We start from the raw sequence: 19534 nt of genomic DNA, 5'->3' as shown, positions 1-19534 counted from the left end.
ATTACGCGCGATATCTCGAATTTGGTCGTGTTTAGATAATATGTAAAATAAGACGTCGCATATTTTATGAATGACATTTGTTCACACTCCTTTAAATTCTTGTTTAGGAATTCGTTTCATAACATTTCAGGCAACAAGTTTCTCGCTCATACGCGAAAGAGAGTAGTATTTCGTATCGTATAAATTAAGCTATAAAAATCTGATAAAAATCGTCAAACGCACAACACTCATTAATTATTAAATTGCCTAAATTTGGCAACATGTCCTAAAATATATATTTCTGTTAAGTTCTCTTAAATTATTCTAAATTTCCTCACGAATTTTTTTTCTAAATTTAGAGTCTTAACTTCTAAGTAATTTTCATATCGTTAAATTCTTGAGGCTTGTATAAATCACCTTCTAATGTGTCAATTCAATATTTATTATATTTAACATAGTACATAAATATTTTAATACACTAATAAACTACATAATACATTTACTAAAAAAATTACATTAAAGTCAACAAATATATAAAATTTTAAATTATTCCTACTTATAAACTCTATCGATTGTAATTTATACTTTTTCATCATTATAATATAATACATATTTTAAATATATTTTCTTAATTTTGTTGTTTTTAATTTTAATGTTAATGGTGTTGAGATTATATTAATTCCCACTTACAGGCAGCCTTATCTTAATAGCCCCAGTTAATTTGACCGTTCCTCGAGTTAGCCAAGATTAAAAGTAGCATATATTTGCACTCGGTCGACGGGCGAACAAAGAGTGGCACAAGCAGATATCAGCAGGACATAAAATCATAGAAGAGAAAGAAAGAGAGCAAAAAACGGAGATAGAGATAGTTCAGAATTTGCCAAGAATCACCGCTAATAATCGGTTAAACGTAAAAATAGTAAAACTACAGTATCTAAAAAATCTATCCTAGCTAAAGGGCTGCCTGACAATCGGTAGGTTATAAGAATTCTCGAAGAACAGCGAAGAGTCATTTCGGACTCACATTTTTTCCGTCTTCTCCTGAAATCTTTTCTTCTTCTTTATCCTTTATTCAGTCTCTTTGCTTAAATTTTTCTGCCCTTTCTTTCTTCTCATCGTGCGCTCCTTTTTTTCGGCACCAGCGCAAAATAAATATATATACATAACGAGATGTACAAATGTAATTATACACGCTAATGCTTTATACACGATAATCTGTTAATTCTTATCACAAGTCTTTTCTCTGGTAAGAGCGTGCGTATCGACCAACTCGACGAAAATAAAGATCTCCTTTCTCTCTCTTTTCTTCGAAGCGTAGACTATGTTCCAAATCTGCTGACAGGTTGTAAAATCAACCTAACACGAGGTTAAATTACGAGGTTGCTCCTGGAAGGACCACGCAAGTGGAGAAAAAGATGGACTAAAATGCCGCCGATTAAACGTTCTGCCGCGCGTCTAGTCTTTAAAGACCGACTCGACTTTTCTCGCGGTATTTCAAGTGTAGAATTGTTCGACGCTTCTCGTTATACCTTTGCACGCTACTTACGTCTTGCTTGGAAGTTAAATGCACCGGATACGAACCTGCGTCTTACGCGAGTCTATAAAACAGCAGTCGTTATAAGTAGTTACGGTAGACAATGGTCAGACAAATTTAAAGCTCCTACATAGTTACCTTGTATAATCATACGTCATTTGTTTAAATCTCGTAAATTAAATGAAGAATGAAGAATTTATTAAAATAAACTTTAATTAATTGAGAACGATTATTTGAAACAAAAAGAAATCTCCATGTGTGATATTTGTTGTATGCAAAAAGCCACACGAATAAACATCAATAAAAACTCACGAATACAAATAAAGTAAGTTTCCAAAATTTATAAAATTTCTTATGGTATTTTATTTTAACAATAAACACTTCGATGTAAGAACGTTTACGTTTCTCTAAAATCATAAAATTGCTAAAATGAAATAATCAAAGTCGTGCCGGACATGCTTCGCTATACGGAGCCTAACTTTATCTCCCTGCCGAATCGTATAAGGTCAGATCTGCTTTGTATCCTTCGTTTATCACCCACGCCTATGCCCACAACCATTGTTCGGCGTAGGAGGGCCGTTTCGAGTGAACAGGTTCGCATTAAGGCAAGGAATCCGATGTTTCCTGGAAACCACTTGACGATGTGACACGCGGGTTTTGGAATCGCGATGCTCACGCTATTCGATGGAGCGTCTCTTACCGCGTGCTCTTTGCGAGATTCCAGATTAGCTACATCAGATAACGACCGGCTGGCCGGTCTGCTGATTGCCCACCTGAGTGCAATCCAGTTAGAAATAGGTGCCGCCCGTGAACCTACGACCTCCTTCGGAATTTCATCATTAGACTTTATCAAAGGTGCTGATTTTATTCCAATCAAAATTAGTATTTTAATGTAATGTGTTCTCAATATACATATTTAAGAAAACTTATAAAATGAAAGCATAATCCTATCTTGCAAATTTGAGGTATAAAAAGAGATAACTGTTATACAAATATTAAAAAAACAGCAATTAATAATTATTAATTATAACAATTAATAAATTATAATAGATATTTTTCGTGTATATAAATGGAATATATATTTTTCTCTGCATTTTGAAGTTAATTTTATTTCTATATAAAATATAAAAAATTGTTTATACAAAAGATAAACAATAAATATGATTATTTTGTTGGTCATTTATATTATTATGGTCATTTTATGCTCTTACGTAAATAAGCAAGGAGCGAGAAAAAAATACCAATTCGAAAAAAGGATGACAAGAGAATTCTCGACAGAGATTGCCTTCTGCTGTACAAAGACTACCACGTCTGTATCTATGATAAAATGGGATTCACATCAAGAATGCAAAGCGATTAGAAAGATACACATTGATGCTTCTTGCAATGCTATTAAACCCATGATCTGTACAAGGACACAAACAAAACAAAGAAATACTCGCCTTAAAAAAGTCGCCGAGTTTATCCAGCCGAGCGAGGCAGCGAGATTCTTCGCCATCATCCTTATTACTTTCCGATGACAGTTTTGTGATTGCAAACTGACGATTTATCGTTGAAAGCGAGAGTGAGCGTATTTCGATACTAATTGCACTCTAGATTTAAATGAATAAACGATTACTGAAAGTGATTTAGTTAGTAGTTGGTGTCAAACGAAGCAGAGCTGCAGTAACCCCATTACAAATAAAATTCTTGCGTAATAAGTCTTCTTCATGATTCACATCTTCTTTTTGAAATGTATTAATACAAAACACGCAGTTTACCTTCTCGATTTTCATTCTTCAGAATTCTATTACGTATATATGATGCTATTATTAATTCAAATTTCAAAATAAATTATAATGATTATATAAGTCGTATAAATCGCTTGTATAAATCGTTAACAAATAAGCTGCTTATAGCCTTCCTTTGTGTTATAAATTGTACCGAACGTGCGTGTAATTTTGAGGTTGAGGTCGCTTACATAGACGTTGTACATCGAGTTAGCATCACTGCGGTAATAATACCGCAAAGATGTCACCGGGTTACTTGCTTAAACATACAGTATATAACATCACGACAATTACGCGGCATTAACTATAGCTCGCTCACGTAACGCAAAGCAATCTATTTTCCAAGTTAAGTGCATCTCTTTCATCACTGTGCAACGCGTGTCGATTGAAGAGATTTTGAATAAATTTTGTTAACATTTAGCATTTTGTAAAAATTATATACGTAAAACAATTCAAAACACTTATTGTTAGACAAATTTTTTTAAAGATGTATATTTTCTATCTATCGTTTTTACAATATATTATTTTTTTCTCTTTCAGAAAAGAACGGATATATATTGTGCTATTTATTGTACCATTTTTCTCGCTTTGTGTTATGCGAAAATATACATGAAATAAATTTCAACTTTTTATTCCTCTTTTAATTAAGCAATCTCTTCGATTAAAATTTTTTTTTAATTATATTTAATATATAATACTTAATATATATTATTTAATATATAATACTTTTTCCTGTAGTATATAATTTTCGTCTTTCAAAAGAATGAATATATATAGCGCCATCTTAAAGGCAGAAAACGTAAAGAGATGTAACTGAAAAGAGAGCAGGATTCACGTAGAGCGTAGGTCACTACCGCAGGTTAACGATCGTCGGAGAATACCGCGGCAAATCGCTATAGTAAATCGCTATCGGAGCCGTTGTATAAGGGGTACCCTGCGTTAATCTATCTCGATAGGCCGGGGAACGCGTTTGGTGTTAGAACGGCGCTGGAAACGCCGGCACGCAGCAAGGGGCAACACGAGCTGGAGGAAGCAAGATTAGGGCCGGTGCACCTGCGCCCGGCGCTGGTATAATCGTACATTAAGTGCCTCTAATCCGATAAGGAATTGACTGACAAATCGTCCTACTCCGGCACGCTCGCACACGTATACACGCGCGCGTACACATGCTCGCGAAGCATCGTACACGCGGATGCTGACCGAAAGAGAGAGTAAAATCTCTAATGTCAGTCGACGCTCCGTCATTTCCATAAAGGAACTCTGTATGTTAAATTACCTCGAATCGATTCTATACGTGTTTTCTCAGCCAGATCAAGCGCGTTCGAACAAATCAGACAGACGAAAGTAATTTTCTAAGATATAATTTTCTCTGTAAAAAGAAAAAAAAGAAACAAGCGTGCATGTTACGTAACACATGTTTGAAAACATTCACTGTATTCACTTTCGCTCGAGATTATAATTAAGCGAACAGAGCATTACAGCCTTGCGTTTAACGTATCAGCTGTCATTCTGATATTTGAAAACGATATTTGAAAGGGGACTTTTACCTTTCGTTTTTTCTGAGGCCAATATAATAATAGAAGAATAACATAATCTGACTGGAAAAAGATGGCATATTTAACAATAAATACTAGTAATGAAATAAACTGTATATATGTAGAATAATTATTTTCTTATTACTTGTGGAATAGATTGACGAATATGTGACAGATGATAGAGCTTGAATTGAATAAACGTATCGTAGTAATCTTGATGATGATTCCTACCTTTAGTAGAAAAGCGCCAGTTTTGAAGACTCCTATTGAAAAATTCGTCGCGTTACCACTTCACACTTCTTGATACTGATCAATTCGGAAACGGTAGTCCTCTCTTGAGTTTACGCGCAAAGTTCCACTGTCACTTCCACCGTGCGAAGTATTTGCTATGAACTAACGATGGTTTCCGGCGAATTGCTCAGTCGCTTGACTCACGTGACTTATTCAATCGAGTCGGTTTCTTTAAGATGATTTAATTATCGAATGCGAATAAAGTGTCAAAATATTTATTGAAATATTCCCTAAAAAAAATAAGAATTCAAATTGATCACGCTCCAACCATTTGTTAATTTCGCAAGAATTCACGTAACTTTTAAGATGACACCCCCCCCCGAAGACGTTTTTCTATATCTCTCTGTCTTTTTCTTTCTCCTTCTTCCTCTATTTTTTTTTCTCTTTGTCCTCGATACCCACTTGTTTTTTAATTCTTTCTTCCTTCTCCTTCTCCTCGTGGAATCTTGCGATCGCGAAGAGAACCAACCGGGGCTCCCGATGACGCTCAAGGTATCACCTTGACGAGACGCTACGAATCGTTTGTCGTGTAGTGGGAAGTTCGTCAAGAGGGAGATCTCGCGATGGCTCGAGCCTATGGTCTCGGGAGAACTGACAGCGGCCTCCGCTCACCGAAGGTAAGGTAAGGTACACCCTACTACTTCACCACTACAGTCGCTAGAGTACTACTTCTACCACTACTACTAATATTAGTCTACGCGGAGATCAGCTCTCCCTCTTTCTGTAGTCTTGGCTGAGTCGTTCGCTCTCCGGCTAGATGTATCCCTCGTTCTTTCTCTCTCTTTGTCTCGCATCGGACACATGCACATACATACTCTCTCTCTTTTGTTCGCTTCACTTGCGCCAATCTACCTTCGTTTTCTCTCGATGCGACCGACTCGGCCGACCGACTGAATGTCCTTACTACACGCGAATGGTGCATCTACATGAGTTCGCCTAGGCCTCGTCGCTCGTGTTCTCACGTCGGCATCGGCGACATGTGTGGAAGCCGGAGCACGCGTGTACGCGCATCCCGCGCGGCGTGTAAGAACGCTGGGGATGCTGTGGTACTGACTACTATGTCGTCAATGTTTGCTAGTGACACCGTCGCCGCTGCTGATTGTAAATCGCCATGGGACCAACAGGTTGCACTTCCTCGCATCCCTTTTTTCGCATCATCGGTGTATGTCGGTGGCTAAATTTGTAGCTCCATTAGATTTTCACTTTTTAAAATGTTTAGATGAAATATATTATGATTAAATGTAGATAATTTAATGGTAGTAATTTGGTTTGATTTTTTTACTTAGGATAGAAGATATTTGATAATAAAAATTTGTTCTGATAGATCAATGTCTACGATAAAGATTTATAAGTTAGTATATTTATATATTTATATAATTCATTCTAACGAAATTTGTGAAATGCATATTTTGACGAAAACTCATTTTGACAGATTCGTACAATATGTTAAGCAAGTGAATTAAAATGTTTGAAATTGACTATAATATCGTATGTCATTATTTGATCAGTCTTAATATTTTGCTATCTAACATTATAGTGATCTTAATTCGATCGATGTATATCAGATTACATCAAATATCCAGATCATTTAATGCATTTGATCAGCTTTAACATTTTCTAACACTTTGTTAACTTTAAACTAAAATTATAATATATATGTTTCAAATTGAATCTCAAATATGCAAAGTGCATAAAAAAATTAATTAAATTAAAATATTGTGAGGCTTAATGTTACGGTTTACTTATCATATCTTATACCTGTTAAATTTATCACGATGAATAGATAAATTCCAATGTCGCGTAATCTTAAATGGCTTTTTAAAATTATATAACTAGTCGGATATGTTAATTAGACTGAAGTTATCATAACGCAGAATCTGATTATTTGATATCTATTTTGCATCTATCTATAATAATTTCTTAAACACATTTTCACATTTGTTATGAATCGTAGATTGTTAAAAGTTTTCATCAGAACAGGAGATATAACCATATTGTTAGTTAATCTTTCATTAGCATTGCACCATTAACGCAGTTTGCACATTTAGTAGCTTCAAGCTACAGTAACATTTTCAAAAAAATCGCGCAGCTGGCGAGACGATTTACTTACAGACACGTGCTGTAGGCACAAGAATATCGGTGTGAGTCGGTTTGTGTCTATTTCGAGTAGTCATTACTATAACTGCAACCGGTTAAGATGTTCAGCAACGAGGGCGAAACGTTGTCGCCAACGTTAATGTGCGAGAAGAACGAAAGAAACCGCATACTTTCGACAACTCTTCTTTCGACAAAGTATATTTCATTGTATAAGTTCTATTGCTTAATAATGATAGATGTTTATTATATTCTGATAAATTTATATTATTCTAATAATAAGCAAAATTAGAAAGAAATACAAAATATATTAATACCGTCTTTTTTTCCTTCATTATCATATTTACTATAATTCTCATATATTTATATGATTTTTAAATTAGTTTATAACTATCTTTATAAATCTCATAAAAACATGAAATATGTGTACATGATAATAACAACATTAAATTTAAAAAATATATTCTTTCTTTCGTAACTTGGTTTGATTAAATTAGAATTGTGGCTTTTTTATTACTGTATAAAAAACATTAGCGCAGAATTATGTATAATACAGATAAGTAAATTTACAATAAAGCAATTACGAAATAACCTGAATAAAATCTCAGCCAGTCAATAAAAGTTTCTTTAAGTTTTTTTGACGAAATACAAAATGTTTGTCAATTCATTAGCTTGCAGCGTTACAGCTTTGAGTGTAATCTCAAATATAATTGCGAACATTTGATTGAAAAACAGTTTTAGCAGAGATGATTGCACTTGGTATGCCACGTGCTGATAAGTAAATCGTCTGTAGCGAAGTAAAATGAAAACATGTCATTTTATTATTTATTATCATTTTAATTTATCATATTTTTATTATATATAGTTGAATATTGTTTCTAAAATTAATCGTAAAGTATCTATCGCATTTTTTCACAAATTTAAATCTCTTCAGTTACGATTAAGTTTTTCGTATCTTAACATTTAAAATTTATAAGGATATCTTCACTATGTTATGTAAAAACCACAATATTAATTGTCAACGTATTTCATATCGAGATTTTTATGAGAGGTCATAATTTCTAGTCGATAAAGTCGATAGATCTAGAAATGAAATCCCAACAACGGACAATCTATTGTTCAAAATAGATCATAGAATGGTGAGAGATAATAATGATAGAAGATATGCATTTCAACAGCAAATAAAACCGATGATTTTCAGGAGCACAATGGACAAAATCGTCATTCGAAAGCGGTCCAAGTCCATTTCACGGTAACCACATTCGTGAGTTAAAGATTTAGGTGATGTTGCAAATGAGAGAGCCTCCACACCGTGCACTTGCCATTTCGTTTCCTGGATCGTAAATATACTCTCGAAGCGAACGAGACGGTCAAACGAGAGCGAGAGAGGGAAAAAGAGAAAGGGAGACGCGATGAGAGGGGATGTCGGACGAAGGGGGAAAGAAGAGAAGAGAAGGGGTTGATCGGGGGAAGGGAAGAGATGCGGTATCGTATTTTCTGTCCGCTCATGCGGAATCGGCATGTCGTGGATATCGTTCGCGACCTTCCTCTCCCGGTGGCGGAACTCAGCTCGGCTTGAGTTAACGGTGCATACACCGCGTGTCGATGCTGTACTCTTCTCGGTTCTTGGAGTAAGGCTGCAACCGTAAAAGGCCGCTAAATTGTCCGAATGTGTACCAATGGGGAGGATGATGGCCGGTGTAACAACGCAGGATATGTCGCGAAAACGCACACCGCATAAAAGAAGCCGTTCATTGTGTACCGGCAGCGATGTTGCAGCAACTGCATCTCGCGTATATACATTTTGTAAATATACTCCTGGACAAAATTAACGCATAATTTTTGTTCACTGTTTCTTTAAAATTTTTCGTTAAAATTTAAACATCAGCTTTTAAAGAAAAAATGAAAAAATGTTTCAAATATGTTAGAATACTTTTTCGATATATTCCAAACAAACTGTTTATATACACAAATAAAAAAGACTCATAAATATGTAATAAACTTATAGTTTTCTTCAAAGACTGGTACAATACATATATTATTGTATTCGATAAGTGTTATCAATAAGATTAAAGATTCAATGCAGGACTATTATTAGCGCGATTAATATTTATCTTTATTAAATATATTTTACTTCTAAATTTTTTTAAAAATATAATAATCTATAAATAGATATATTAATTTATACAGGGTAAATATTTTAGAGATATTTGTTATAAATCGTAATTTAATGAAAATTTAATAATTTAAAACAAATTAGAAAGTATTATAACTATATTATATTTAATTAAAACTAGAATTATTACATTCTTTTTCTTGCTTATTAAGATACTTATAATGGAATAATTTTTCAATTGTAATTAAAAATCAATCGACCTAACATATTTGTATATATAAACTATTTTTTTTCATTTTAATGCGCACAATGTGCTTCTAAAGTTTTTGCACAAACATTCTAGCAACAATGTATATGATATAAATTCAGATATAATGCAAGCCGTAAGTATGTAGACTCGCTTTTTCGCGACAATAACCGCACCAATCTCGACGAAGAGGCGGAATTTTCGCTTCGCGACAGTCTCTGAGGAGACTATGCGCTCCGGCCATAATTTTCGATATTACTTGGGAGTCGCGCCGTAATCTCCATAGCGAAAAGAATCCTGCGCGCGCGATGGGAACGCACGGCGTTCCCTCTGAATGGCGCAATAAAATTAGGCTACCATACATAATGCGTCCCGAGGCGCACCACCGACAGACGGGGCTCCCATACCTTCGCATTATCCCCGCGGTAATTCTCGGGTACGCGAAACGCATTAGTCATTTTCGCGTAGGGTGGAAAGGGCAGGGCGACGGCGGCGGCGACGATGGTGGAGGGAAAAGGGAGAAAGAAAAGAGAGAGAGAGAGAGAGAGAGAGAGAGAGAGAGACAGAGACAAGGAGCAGAAGAAGGGAAAAGGGGGGTACGAAGGAGGAGAAGACTGACTTATATTCATCCACCTAATCCCTTTCTGATGATCAAAGATCCCCGACTGTTGGCGGCACCGCGGCCGCCACCACACTGCGCGCAGTTTCTTCTGCGCTGCCGCATCGCGCCGTGGGGTAATACAGAAACGATCCGTGCACTTCCGACGAGCGATTCACGTTTTCCGTGGCCGCGGCGCGGCTACTTGGGAGGCGAGCCGGTTGAATTAACTTAACCCTAACGCCTCGTTTGCCGCACCGTGTGAGTATATACGCGTGTGCGTACGCTCGCATACGCGTGTGCTCGCACTGATGTGCGTCGCGTCTCGCCCGCTTGGCTGGTGGACGCGTCCCTCGCGGTGGCAGCGACTGCGCGCCCATGAGAGTCCACTGGACAAGGGGGAGGGTAATAAAGCAACAAGACAATGACGGTGATTTACGCGGTCCTACGGCAAATGGGCTTACCCATAGATTTTTGCGCGGGTAGCACGCGCGTCGGCGCGAGAGAAAGGTGGAGAGGCCTCCGCGCGCTATTTATTAATCTCGTCCGCGCGACACGCACACAGATGCGACTCCGACTCCGACTCCGACTCCGACTCCAACTCCGGCCTCGGACTCGACCTGGCTCCTGCGCGACGCGACGAGACCAGGTGCTGGGGGCTGGAAGGATTATTTATTTAGTACAGAATGCACGGCGCGTATTATACACGCATGAAACTTTAGGAAGATTTAAACGTATGATTAAAATGTTTTCTAGGTGTAAAATTTATGTACCAAAATTATTTTTCAGAAATTTCTTACATTTCGCAAACGAAACACGTAACAAAAAGCGGATAAATGAATATATTAAATTATATGTATATTAAATATTTAATTTATAAATTGTTTCAACATCCGATACAAAATGTATTCTATAGAATTAATGAAAAAATTAATAAATGCGATTACAACAAAGAATAATTGCTATTATATCTTTTATTCTTAATAAAAGAAAATAAATTTTATGGCCAATTTTATAGTAAAGATAAAACAAGCAGGAAATATATAGAAATTTTATTTTGAAATTGAAATAATTAAGATAAATCATGATAATCTTCAAAATTTATACTTAATATGACATAATATGACATAATAATTTTTTATGAATTATGAAAAAATATAAATTTATGCCTGATAATTTTTCATTTGTATATGTTTGAAATTCTGTTCTGGCAATACATTTTTTTCTTTCGATGTGCAAATTATATATGATTTATGAAAATATGGTACGATTGTAACAAGAACAAGAAAAAGTTAAATATGGATTATATAAATGCGTAAATGGTGTTTATGTTACTCAATTGGCGATGCATTATTAATTAACAAGTGTGCGCGAATAAATGAGGTGAGTTCTTTTATTTATTCATTTTTACTTCTATCTTTAATATCTGATATATGTGGAGAGGGCACTAGTATATATTGCGTTAACATCGGCATTCTTCCATGTAGAGAAGATCCGTACGATAAAGAGCTTATATAAAGACGGACTTTTTTCGCAGAAGATTTTCAAAATGTTAACGTCTAATATACATCTTTATTTTCTATCATTTCTCGTGACAAAGATAATGTACAGCGAAGGAAATTCGTGTTCCTGTAAATACGTGTTCTATTTTCTACATTTCTTGGCATTACGTGAATATCAAAAGTGCGTATTATGTGTGTATATTATTTTTTATAGGTAGTCAGCCGGATTCAAATTTTGCGACTGGTGTCAATCTCATTTATTATAAATGGTTCGTATTTATAGAAGAGTGTCTTAACATTATCTGTCTTATAATTATCAATAATAATTAAAATAAATATTTTTACTCTATATAGCAATAATGAGACTCCAGCAACGATTACTTATCCCATCACAGCGCCACAAAAGTTGTTAAAAGTGTTAGAAGATAAGCGAACAATCTTTTATGTCTTTGGATATCTAGAAAATCCGGAAGATGCAAATGTCCAAGTAATGATGGAAGGTATCGCATTTATATGATAAATTATATGATGGATTATTATTAAATTAAAGCGAAATACACAATAAAGTACTTTTTTCGCATCAGCACTTTGTTATGAAAGAACGGACAATGTTGTGTTACTCGATTGGAGTAAACATTCGAGCGGTCTTTATGGGAACACCTTCCGAAGCGGCGAAAAAGTGGGCAGTTTGTTCGCTCAAAGTATACGACTACTTGTAAATAGCGGCCTCGATAGTATGAAAATATATATTGTCGCACACTCTTTGGGTGTTCACATAGCTGGTTTTGTTGGTAAATGCAATGACTTCATAATACCTCGCATCACAGGTATGTAATTAAATTAAATTTGAAATCTTTAGAGCATCTGGAGTCTTTCTTGACTGATAGAAGAGGTGATAAATGATAATTAGAATGGAGAATCTGCATATATAAATTTAAGGATATTTTAACTTAACATAATCCGCTACTTTTCAATCTGTTTACTCGTGATTATTTAATATTATTATTTATTATAATTTCTCATCCTCAACATTAAATATTTAAGCGTTAATTATTGATGATAATACGTATATATTCCATTATAATTTTTTGCTTAAGTTTGTTGAGATCTCTTTGCTTCACTTACTGTAAAAAAAGTGTCAAAACATTTATAAAAGTATTAATTTATAAAAGTAATCTTATGAAAAATAAAAGAAAGTAAATTATGAAAATAAAAAGTAAGACTTTTGTGAGATCTTTGCCCGAAAATAATGTAATAATATTTTTTACTAATAAGTTATGTATATTTTATATTATATATTTTTATTATACATTATACATTATACATTATAAAGTATTAGTAGAACAAATGTGTATATAAATAACACACATATACATAATATTATCAACATGTATATTAGCAAATTATTTATTTTATTTTAGCAATTATCAACTTAAATAATTATAAATCTTTTTATGTAAATAATCAATGGTTATGTAATTCATCGATTTTTTTCTTAGATCTTCGCTAATAAAAAAAATAAGAAAAGAAATCCATAAAAGAATAAATCCATGGAAGAATCTGTGGTAACATTTTATTTTAAAATTATTGTAAAATATTTTATCATTTATAGGATTGGATCCTGCAAATCCTTTATTTTATCCTTTCGGATGCTATCTCACACCTACAGATGCGACATGGATCGATATCATTCATACGGATAGCGGAGGATATGGCACTCTTAGACATATGGGAACAGCGGAGTATTATGTAAACGGTGGCACTCGTTTTCAGCCTGGTTGCAAATTTGTTGGTTTCCCATTAATCAAGACTGGTGATAATCAATGTCTTAAAATATGTTATCGTTAATTCTTTATAAATTAACATTTGCTGCCTAATATATTACAAACAAATTTTAATATTTAAAACATTTTATAAAATTAAAAAAAAGATAATTTCATATGTAATTATATTTCAAATATGTTTTATCAACTAACATTTCAAATATAATTAATCAACTAAGATCGGCTACTGTTTGAAGTGTTTCGAAAATTAATTATCGAAGAATTATCGATGTTGCATTCATTTGATATAAATCTACAAAAATTTAAATTACCAATATATCTCGATATAGAAATTTATTCTGTTATTATTAGATTTTTGCAGTCATCAAAGATCAGTTAAACTGTATGCAGAATCGAAACGTCATCCTACAGAATTTATTGCGGTAAATTGTTCTTCCTATATTAATTATAACGCGAATAACTGCAAAGGCAACCTGCAGACTAACGTTGGATATGCTGCATCGAATGTGTAAGATAATAATTAATATTTTACTTATTTATATTTAGTAAGCGTAAGAATTAAAAATTATTTTTATATAATAATAAAAAATATTGATCTACAATATTTTTTTGCAGAAACGGATCATTTTATTTCTCTACGGGAATTATATAATAAAAATTATTCATGCATTTTTTTAGTTTGACATTAAATGTGACATAATCTGTAATAGTTCCATGAGATAGTCATAGACCGAAACTACTACCTTTTACGAGACGCCCTCGTATTTATGTTAATTTGTGTTGGATCATAAAATAAAACAGCACGATCTGAACGATCAGCGAACAATCACCTGCATCAACGTATTAGCCGTCTTTCGAGACAATGTTATTCAACAGCTTTGATATTATTCGAATGTTTGTCTTAATCTGTTTCTTTAAATCAAAAATAAGAAAGTAAAAGCGAAATATACAGCACAATAAATATAATATTCTAAAAATGAAGCATCTTAATATCTATCACGCGAGCATTTATCTACAATTTTTCTTCACAGCTATATTTATACATATAATTACAAAATTGTGTACAAATCGTGTATTTAACCGAACAAGATGTTATGAGTCGCAGATTATATTAATTCATCATAATTATTTTTTGCGTCGTACGCAATTTCTCAGCTAGTCACTAAATCCAAGGCCGTGAACGGGATGCGACTCCGACTCCGACTCCAACTCCGGCTTCGGACTCGACCTGGCTCCTGCGCGACGCGACGAGACCAGGTGCTGGGGGCTGGAAGGATTATTTATTTAGTACAGAATGCACGGCGCGTATTATACACGCATGAAATTCTAGGAAGATTTAAACGTATGATTAAAATGTTTTCTAGGTGTAAAATTTATGTACCAAAATTATTTTTCAGAAATTTCTTACATTTCGCAAACGAAACACGTAACAAAAAGCGGATAAATGAATATATTAAATTATATGTATATTAAATATTTAATTTATAAATTGTTTCAACATCCGATACAAATGCATTCTATAGAATTAATGAAAAAATTAATAAATGCGATTACAACAAAGAATAATTGCTATTTCTAAAATAATTGTAACTAGTTTAAATTTGGAATGCATTCAATATAATTTATAATTTTCCAGAAACACGGCAATTGATTATAAAAAAATACGTTATATAAGATTTCATCAGCGTAAGAAATAAAACGAGTTTTTCAGAAAAAAATCTCGATTATATCTATTTTATATTACTTTTTTCTATACTTGCAAAATAGGAAATTAAATGAAACATTTCATATTTTACATGTATATTTTAATGTATACATATATTAAAATAATTATTCTTTTTAAAACAATATTTATACAATATTTTCTCCAATATTTCCACTAGCTAAATTTTTCGTATCTACATCAGAGAATTAGAAAAACGTGAATTAAATTTATTAAAATTATGGTAGAAATTTCAACTCCTGATAATTTCTCTTGTTTGTGAAAAGAGTTTTTTTAATAAGATAGTGTCGTTTGTTTGTAAAAACGCTTATGCCTGTTCTCGCAAGATCTTGTCCGCGAGCGTAGATCACATTAGCCATGGTTGCACGCTATTCGCAGATGCTACCAGAGTACCATCGACGGGACGGTCGCGGTGCAATTGCAATTCCGAAAGAATGCATTACGAGAACATGCGAGCAGCGTGTTAATTCTCGTGCTTATCCGATAATATCGATCATAATTTTGGTCGCAACACGTTGAAGCGCGATAAAAACGATCGACTTAATTTCTAGCACGCCACATGTAGGCTGAACGGATTGCAACTTGCAACTTGCACGCCATTCATCACATATGCACTGTTCGTGTATTTGCCTATTTGTATACGCGTATACAAGATGCTCCACTGGTATCTCGGTATTTATAGATTTTCTTTAAATTATTAAAAATTAAGATCCTGATAATAAACGTTGGAATAATATCAAAATTATCTTCCAAATAAAAGATGATAGAAGTAAAATATTAATTAATTGGTTATTGACATAGTGATATTGATTATCACTCCAAAAATATTATCAATTGAAAACTGAAGAAAGTATTAACGCATATATAGAAGATTTATTAAAATTAAATTGAAAATTGTTGCGACAGACGATCGTTATAATGTAGGGTTACTCTCGATTTTTTATAACGACATCTCTATTCATAATCAAAGAGTGAATTTCCTCAACCGATGAGACACCCCGTAAATGGACGAGAAACTGGCGTGATATCACAACATCGGGTTGCAGATATTCAAGCCTATCAGAGTGTAAGCCGGTAAGAGTGAAAGATGCGCTGATACTCCGGATTTAAAGTGTATTCGTTACGCACTATTATTAATATACGTGATGTATCTACCACGAGGAACATATTCCTATGTTAGTTAAGCCTGCCAACGCCTACAGGAAAGCTTTTACATATCTGTATAGAAGACCAGACGCGACAGAGTTAATTAACGTAATTGTCAGTACCAACGGAAGCGCGACAGATAATTCTTCCGTTTGCGCGTGTAAGCTATCAAGATAGCTTAGAAGATTCGCTTTAGAATTATTGTGTCGTAAATTTCTAGAGCGGATGCTATATCGTTTTCTTTTTCTTTCATTAGCAATATCGAATAAACGCAATAAACGTTTGATATGTTTTTAGATGGATTAATTGTTGTACATTTTAACAAGTACACGAAAGTTTTTTTTATCTATTTTTATTTTACATTTTTAGATAGACATTGAGGAGTAGTATATGTTACTTTAAAATAAAAAATATATGTTTTTAATACAAAATACTTGCACATAAGTAAGTATGTAAAATGTATAATTATTCTTGAAAATTCAATTGAAAATATTTCGTATTTGATATTTGTATTAATTATATATACATATTTGAAATTTTGCTCTAGTAATGCAATATTTTTCTATAACAATAATAAACGCAATATACGGTCCGGATGATAACAAATCAAGTAATAAGAAAGAAAGGCTAAAAGACCGAAGCACAAGATGTTAAAGTGTAAAAAATAAGAAAGACTCTAAGTAAGAGACATAATATATTAGTAATCAGTTAAAATTAAAAATAAAAATTAAAATTACATACGTACGTTTCGATCTTTTCAAGATCCTTTTCAATGTTCAAGAAGTCGTTAGAAAATAAACAAAACATTAAAAATTTCAAAATCATAATAACAATAACGGAACGCGATTAAAACAAAGACAGGCGCGATAGGACAACAAATAGACATTGTGTACAGTAATAACGGACGCAGCTTTTTTTAAAAACGCTAATAATTGATGTAACGAATGAAGCGCAAAGACAGTTAATGAATTAAACGGCTAATAATGTCTTGCTACTAGCCACATTTTCCAAAAAAGGTAACGCACCCATCATTCGAGACGGTATAATAAATTCGCATACGTGAAATAATTCTTCGTAAAATATATTGTGTGATGATCCCCCGATGAAAAAGGCTCAAAATTTTCCAAATAGGTCATGGAGTCGTGAGGATAAAAATGAGCTTGGTCAAGATTTTTTTAAATAACAACCAGAAGTCTCTCCAGGTAGAAAGTCCAACAAAGGAATCGGTAGAGACAAAACATATCGCTTAACCGATGAGCGAGATGGAAGCCTATGTAAAAAAAATTCAAATGAAAGAAAGCAATATATCAAGAAACAAAGACGCAAATGTCAAGTATAACAGCAATCACAAAAAGCCGTTAACAATGATTAACAATTAGTCATAACAGCAATTAAATATTAAGTAAGCAGACTCCATGACCTATTTGGAAAATTTTGAGCCTTTTTCATCGGGGGATCATCACACAATATATTTTACGAAGAATTATTTCATGTATGCGAATTTATTATACCGTCTCGAATGATGGGTGCGTTACCTTTTTTGGAAAATGTGGCTAGTAGCAAGACATTATTAGCCGTTTAATTCATTAACTGTCTTTGCGCTTCATTCGTTACATCAATTATTAGCGTTTTTAAAAAAAGCTGCGTCCGTTATTACTGTACACAATGTCTATTTGTTGTCCTATCCCGCCTGTCTTTGTTTTAATCGCGTTCCGTTATTGTTATTGATTTTGAAATTTTTAATGTTTTGTTTATTTTCTAACGACTTCTTGAACATTGAAAAGGATCTTGAAAAGATCGAAACGTACGTATGTAATTTTAATTTTTATTTTTAATTTTAACTGATTACTAATATATTATGTCTCTTACTTAGAGTCTTTATTATTTTTTACACTTTAACATCTTGTGCTTCGGTCTTTTAGCCTTTCTTTCTTATTACTTGATTTTTCTATAACGATTTTCTTCAATGTGCACATTACATATGAAAATATGGCATGATTTTAACAAGAGTAAAAAGAAGGTTAAGGTAAATTATATAAATGTAAATGGTGTTCTCTTTATGTTATGCAATGTACATACATGACACGCGCGATGCAATTTCAATTTGTGAAAATGTTAGAATACGAGAAGAATTTTATTTCTCTATTAATCTTTTTCGCTATCTTTGCGCTTTCGCTCGTTTTCCCACACAGTTGCAGTTTATTTATGAGCAAATCTACAGTATCATTGCTCCGTGCAGCATCAATTCAGATAATAACATCAACCAGCTGTAAAAGCGTTGAAAGAGAGAATGTTAAAAAAGATTTAAAAACAGATGAGCCATATGATGAGTCATACAAATCATATAATTCTTTGATTGATTGAATAAAGTTAAAATGAGTCTCGGCAATTACAGTAATTTTTTATGTTATATACTTATTAAATCATATTGTTTATTAATCTTATATGTATATATATATATATATATATATATATATAAATTTATTTGCATTAATTAACGAATAATTATTAATTATTAATAAATATTAATTTTTTTGTATTATGTAAATGTAAGAATTTCAAATATACACTGTTAAATTATTATTTATTGTTATTTATTTATTTATACTTTGTAAGTTTAAAATTATGTTCAATAGAAACTCTAATTCTTGTCTATATTTTAAAATAGACATTAAAATATATTTATTATATCTTTTATTTTTAATAAAAGAAAATAAATTTTATGGCCAATTTCATAGTAAAGATAAAACAAGCAGGAAATATATAGAAATTTTGTTTTGAAATTGAAATAATTAAGATATATAAATCATGATAATCTTCAAAATTTATACTTAATATGACATAATATGACATAATAATTTTTCATGAATTATGAAAAAATAAAAAATTATGCCTGATAATTTTTCATTTGTATATGTTTGAAATTCTGTTCTGGCAATACATTTTTTTCTGTATTTCTTTCGATGTGAAAATTATATATGAGTTATAAAAATATGGTACGATTGTAACAAGAACAAGAAAAAGTTAAATATAGATTATATAAATGCGTAAATGGCGTTTATGTTACTCAATTGTCGATTATTAATTAACAAGTGTGCGCGAATAAATGAGGTGAGTTTTTTTATTTTAGTCATTTTTACTTCTATCTTTAATATCTATCTATCTTTAATATCTGATATATGTGGAGAGGGCACTAGTATATATTGTGTTAACATC

General features: G+C 32.8%; 1 protein-coding gene across 1 annotated transcript; it reads left to right on the top strand.

The window, feature by feature from the left end:
• The first annotated feature begins 11487 nt into the window (after positions 1–11487).
• Positions 11488–14867, top strand: LOC145965722 (pancreatic triacylglycerol lipase-like). Its single transcript, XM_083089394.1, has 7 exons — positions 11488–11794; positions 11880–11934; positions 12020–12165; positions 12250–12492; positions 13278–13478; positions 13801–13957; positions 14065–14867. The coding sequence occupies exons 1-7, from the start codon at positions 11713–11715 to the stop codon at positions 14099–14101; spliced, it is 921 nt and encodes a 306-aa protein (XP_082945520.1). The 5' UTR covers positions 11488–11712; the 3' UTR covers positions 14102–14867.
• The last annotated feature ends 4667 nt before the right edge of the window (positions 14868–19534 follow it).

Source organism: Camponotus vicinus, unplaced genomic scaffold, assembly GCF_025532165.1.
Source record: "Camponotus vicinus isolate PSW18456_S1 unplaced genomic scaffold, iyCamVici1.0 SCAF_1, whole genome shotgun sequence".
Lineage (NCBI taxonomy): Eukaryota > Metazoa > Arthropoda > Insecta > Hymenoptera > Formicidae > Camponotus > Camponotus vicinus.
The sequence above is the reverse complement of the archived record's forward strand: the minus strand, read 5'-3'. Positions and strand labels throughout refer to the sequence as shown.

What these genes read in the sequence shown, in the direction of transcription:
- LOC145965722 (XM_083089394.1), top strand. Translation starts at nt 11,713, where the DNA reads ATGTTAACGTCTAATATACATCTTTATTTTCTATCATTTCTCGTGACA. An exon ending in CGAAGGAAATTCGTGTTCCT is followed by an intron (nt 11,795 to 11,879) that starts GTAAATACGTGT and finishes TATTTTTTATAG; the next exon opens with GTAGTCAGCCGGATTCAAAT. An exon ending in CATAATACCTCGCATCACAG is followed by an intron (nt 12,493 to 13,277) that starts GTATGTAATTAA and finishes TATCATTTATAG; the next exon opens with GATTGGATCCTGCAAATCCT.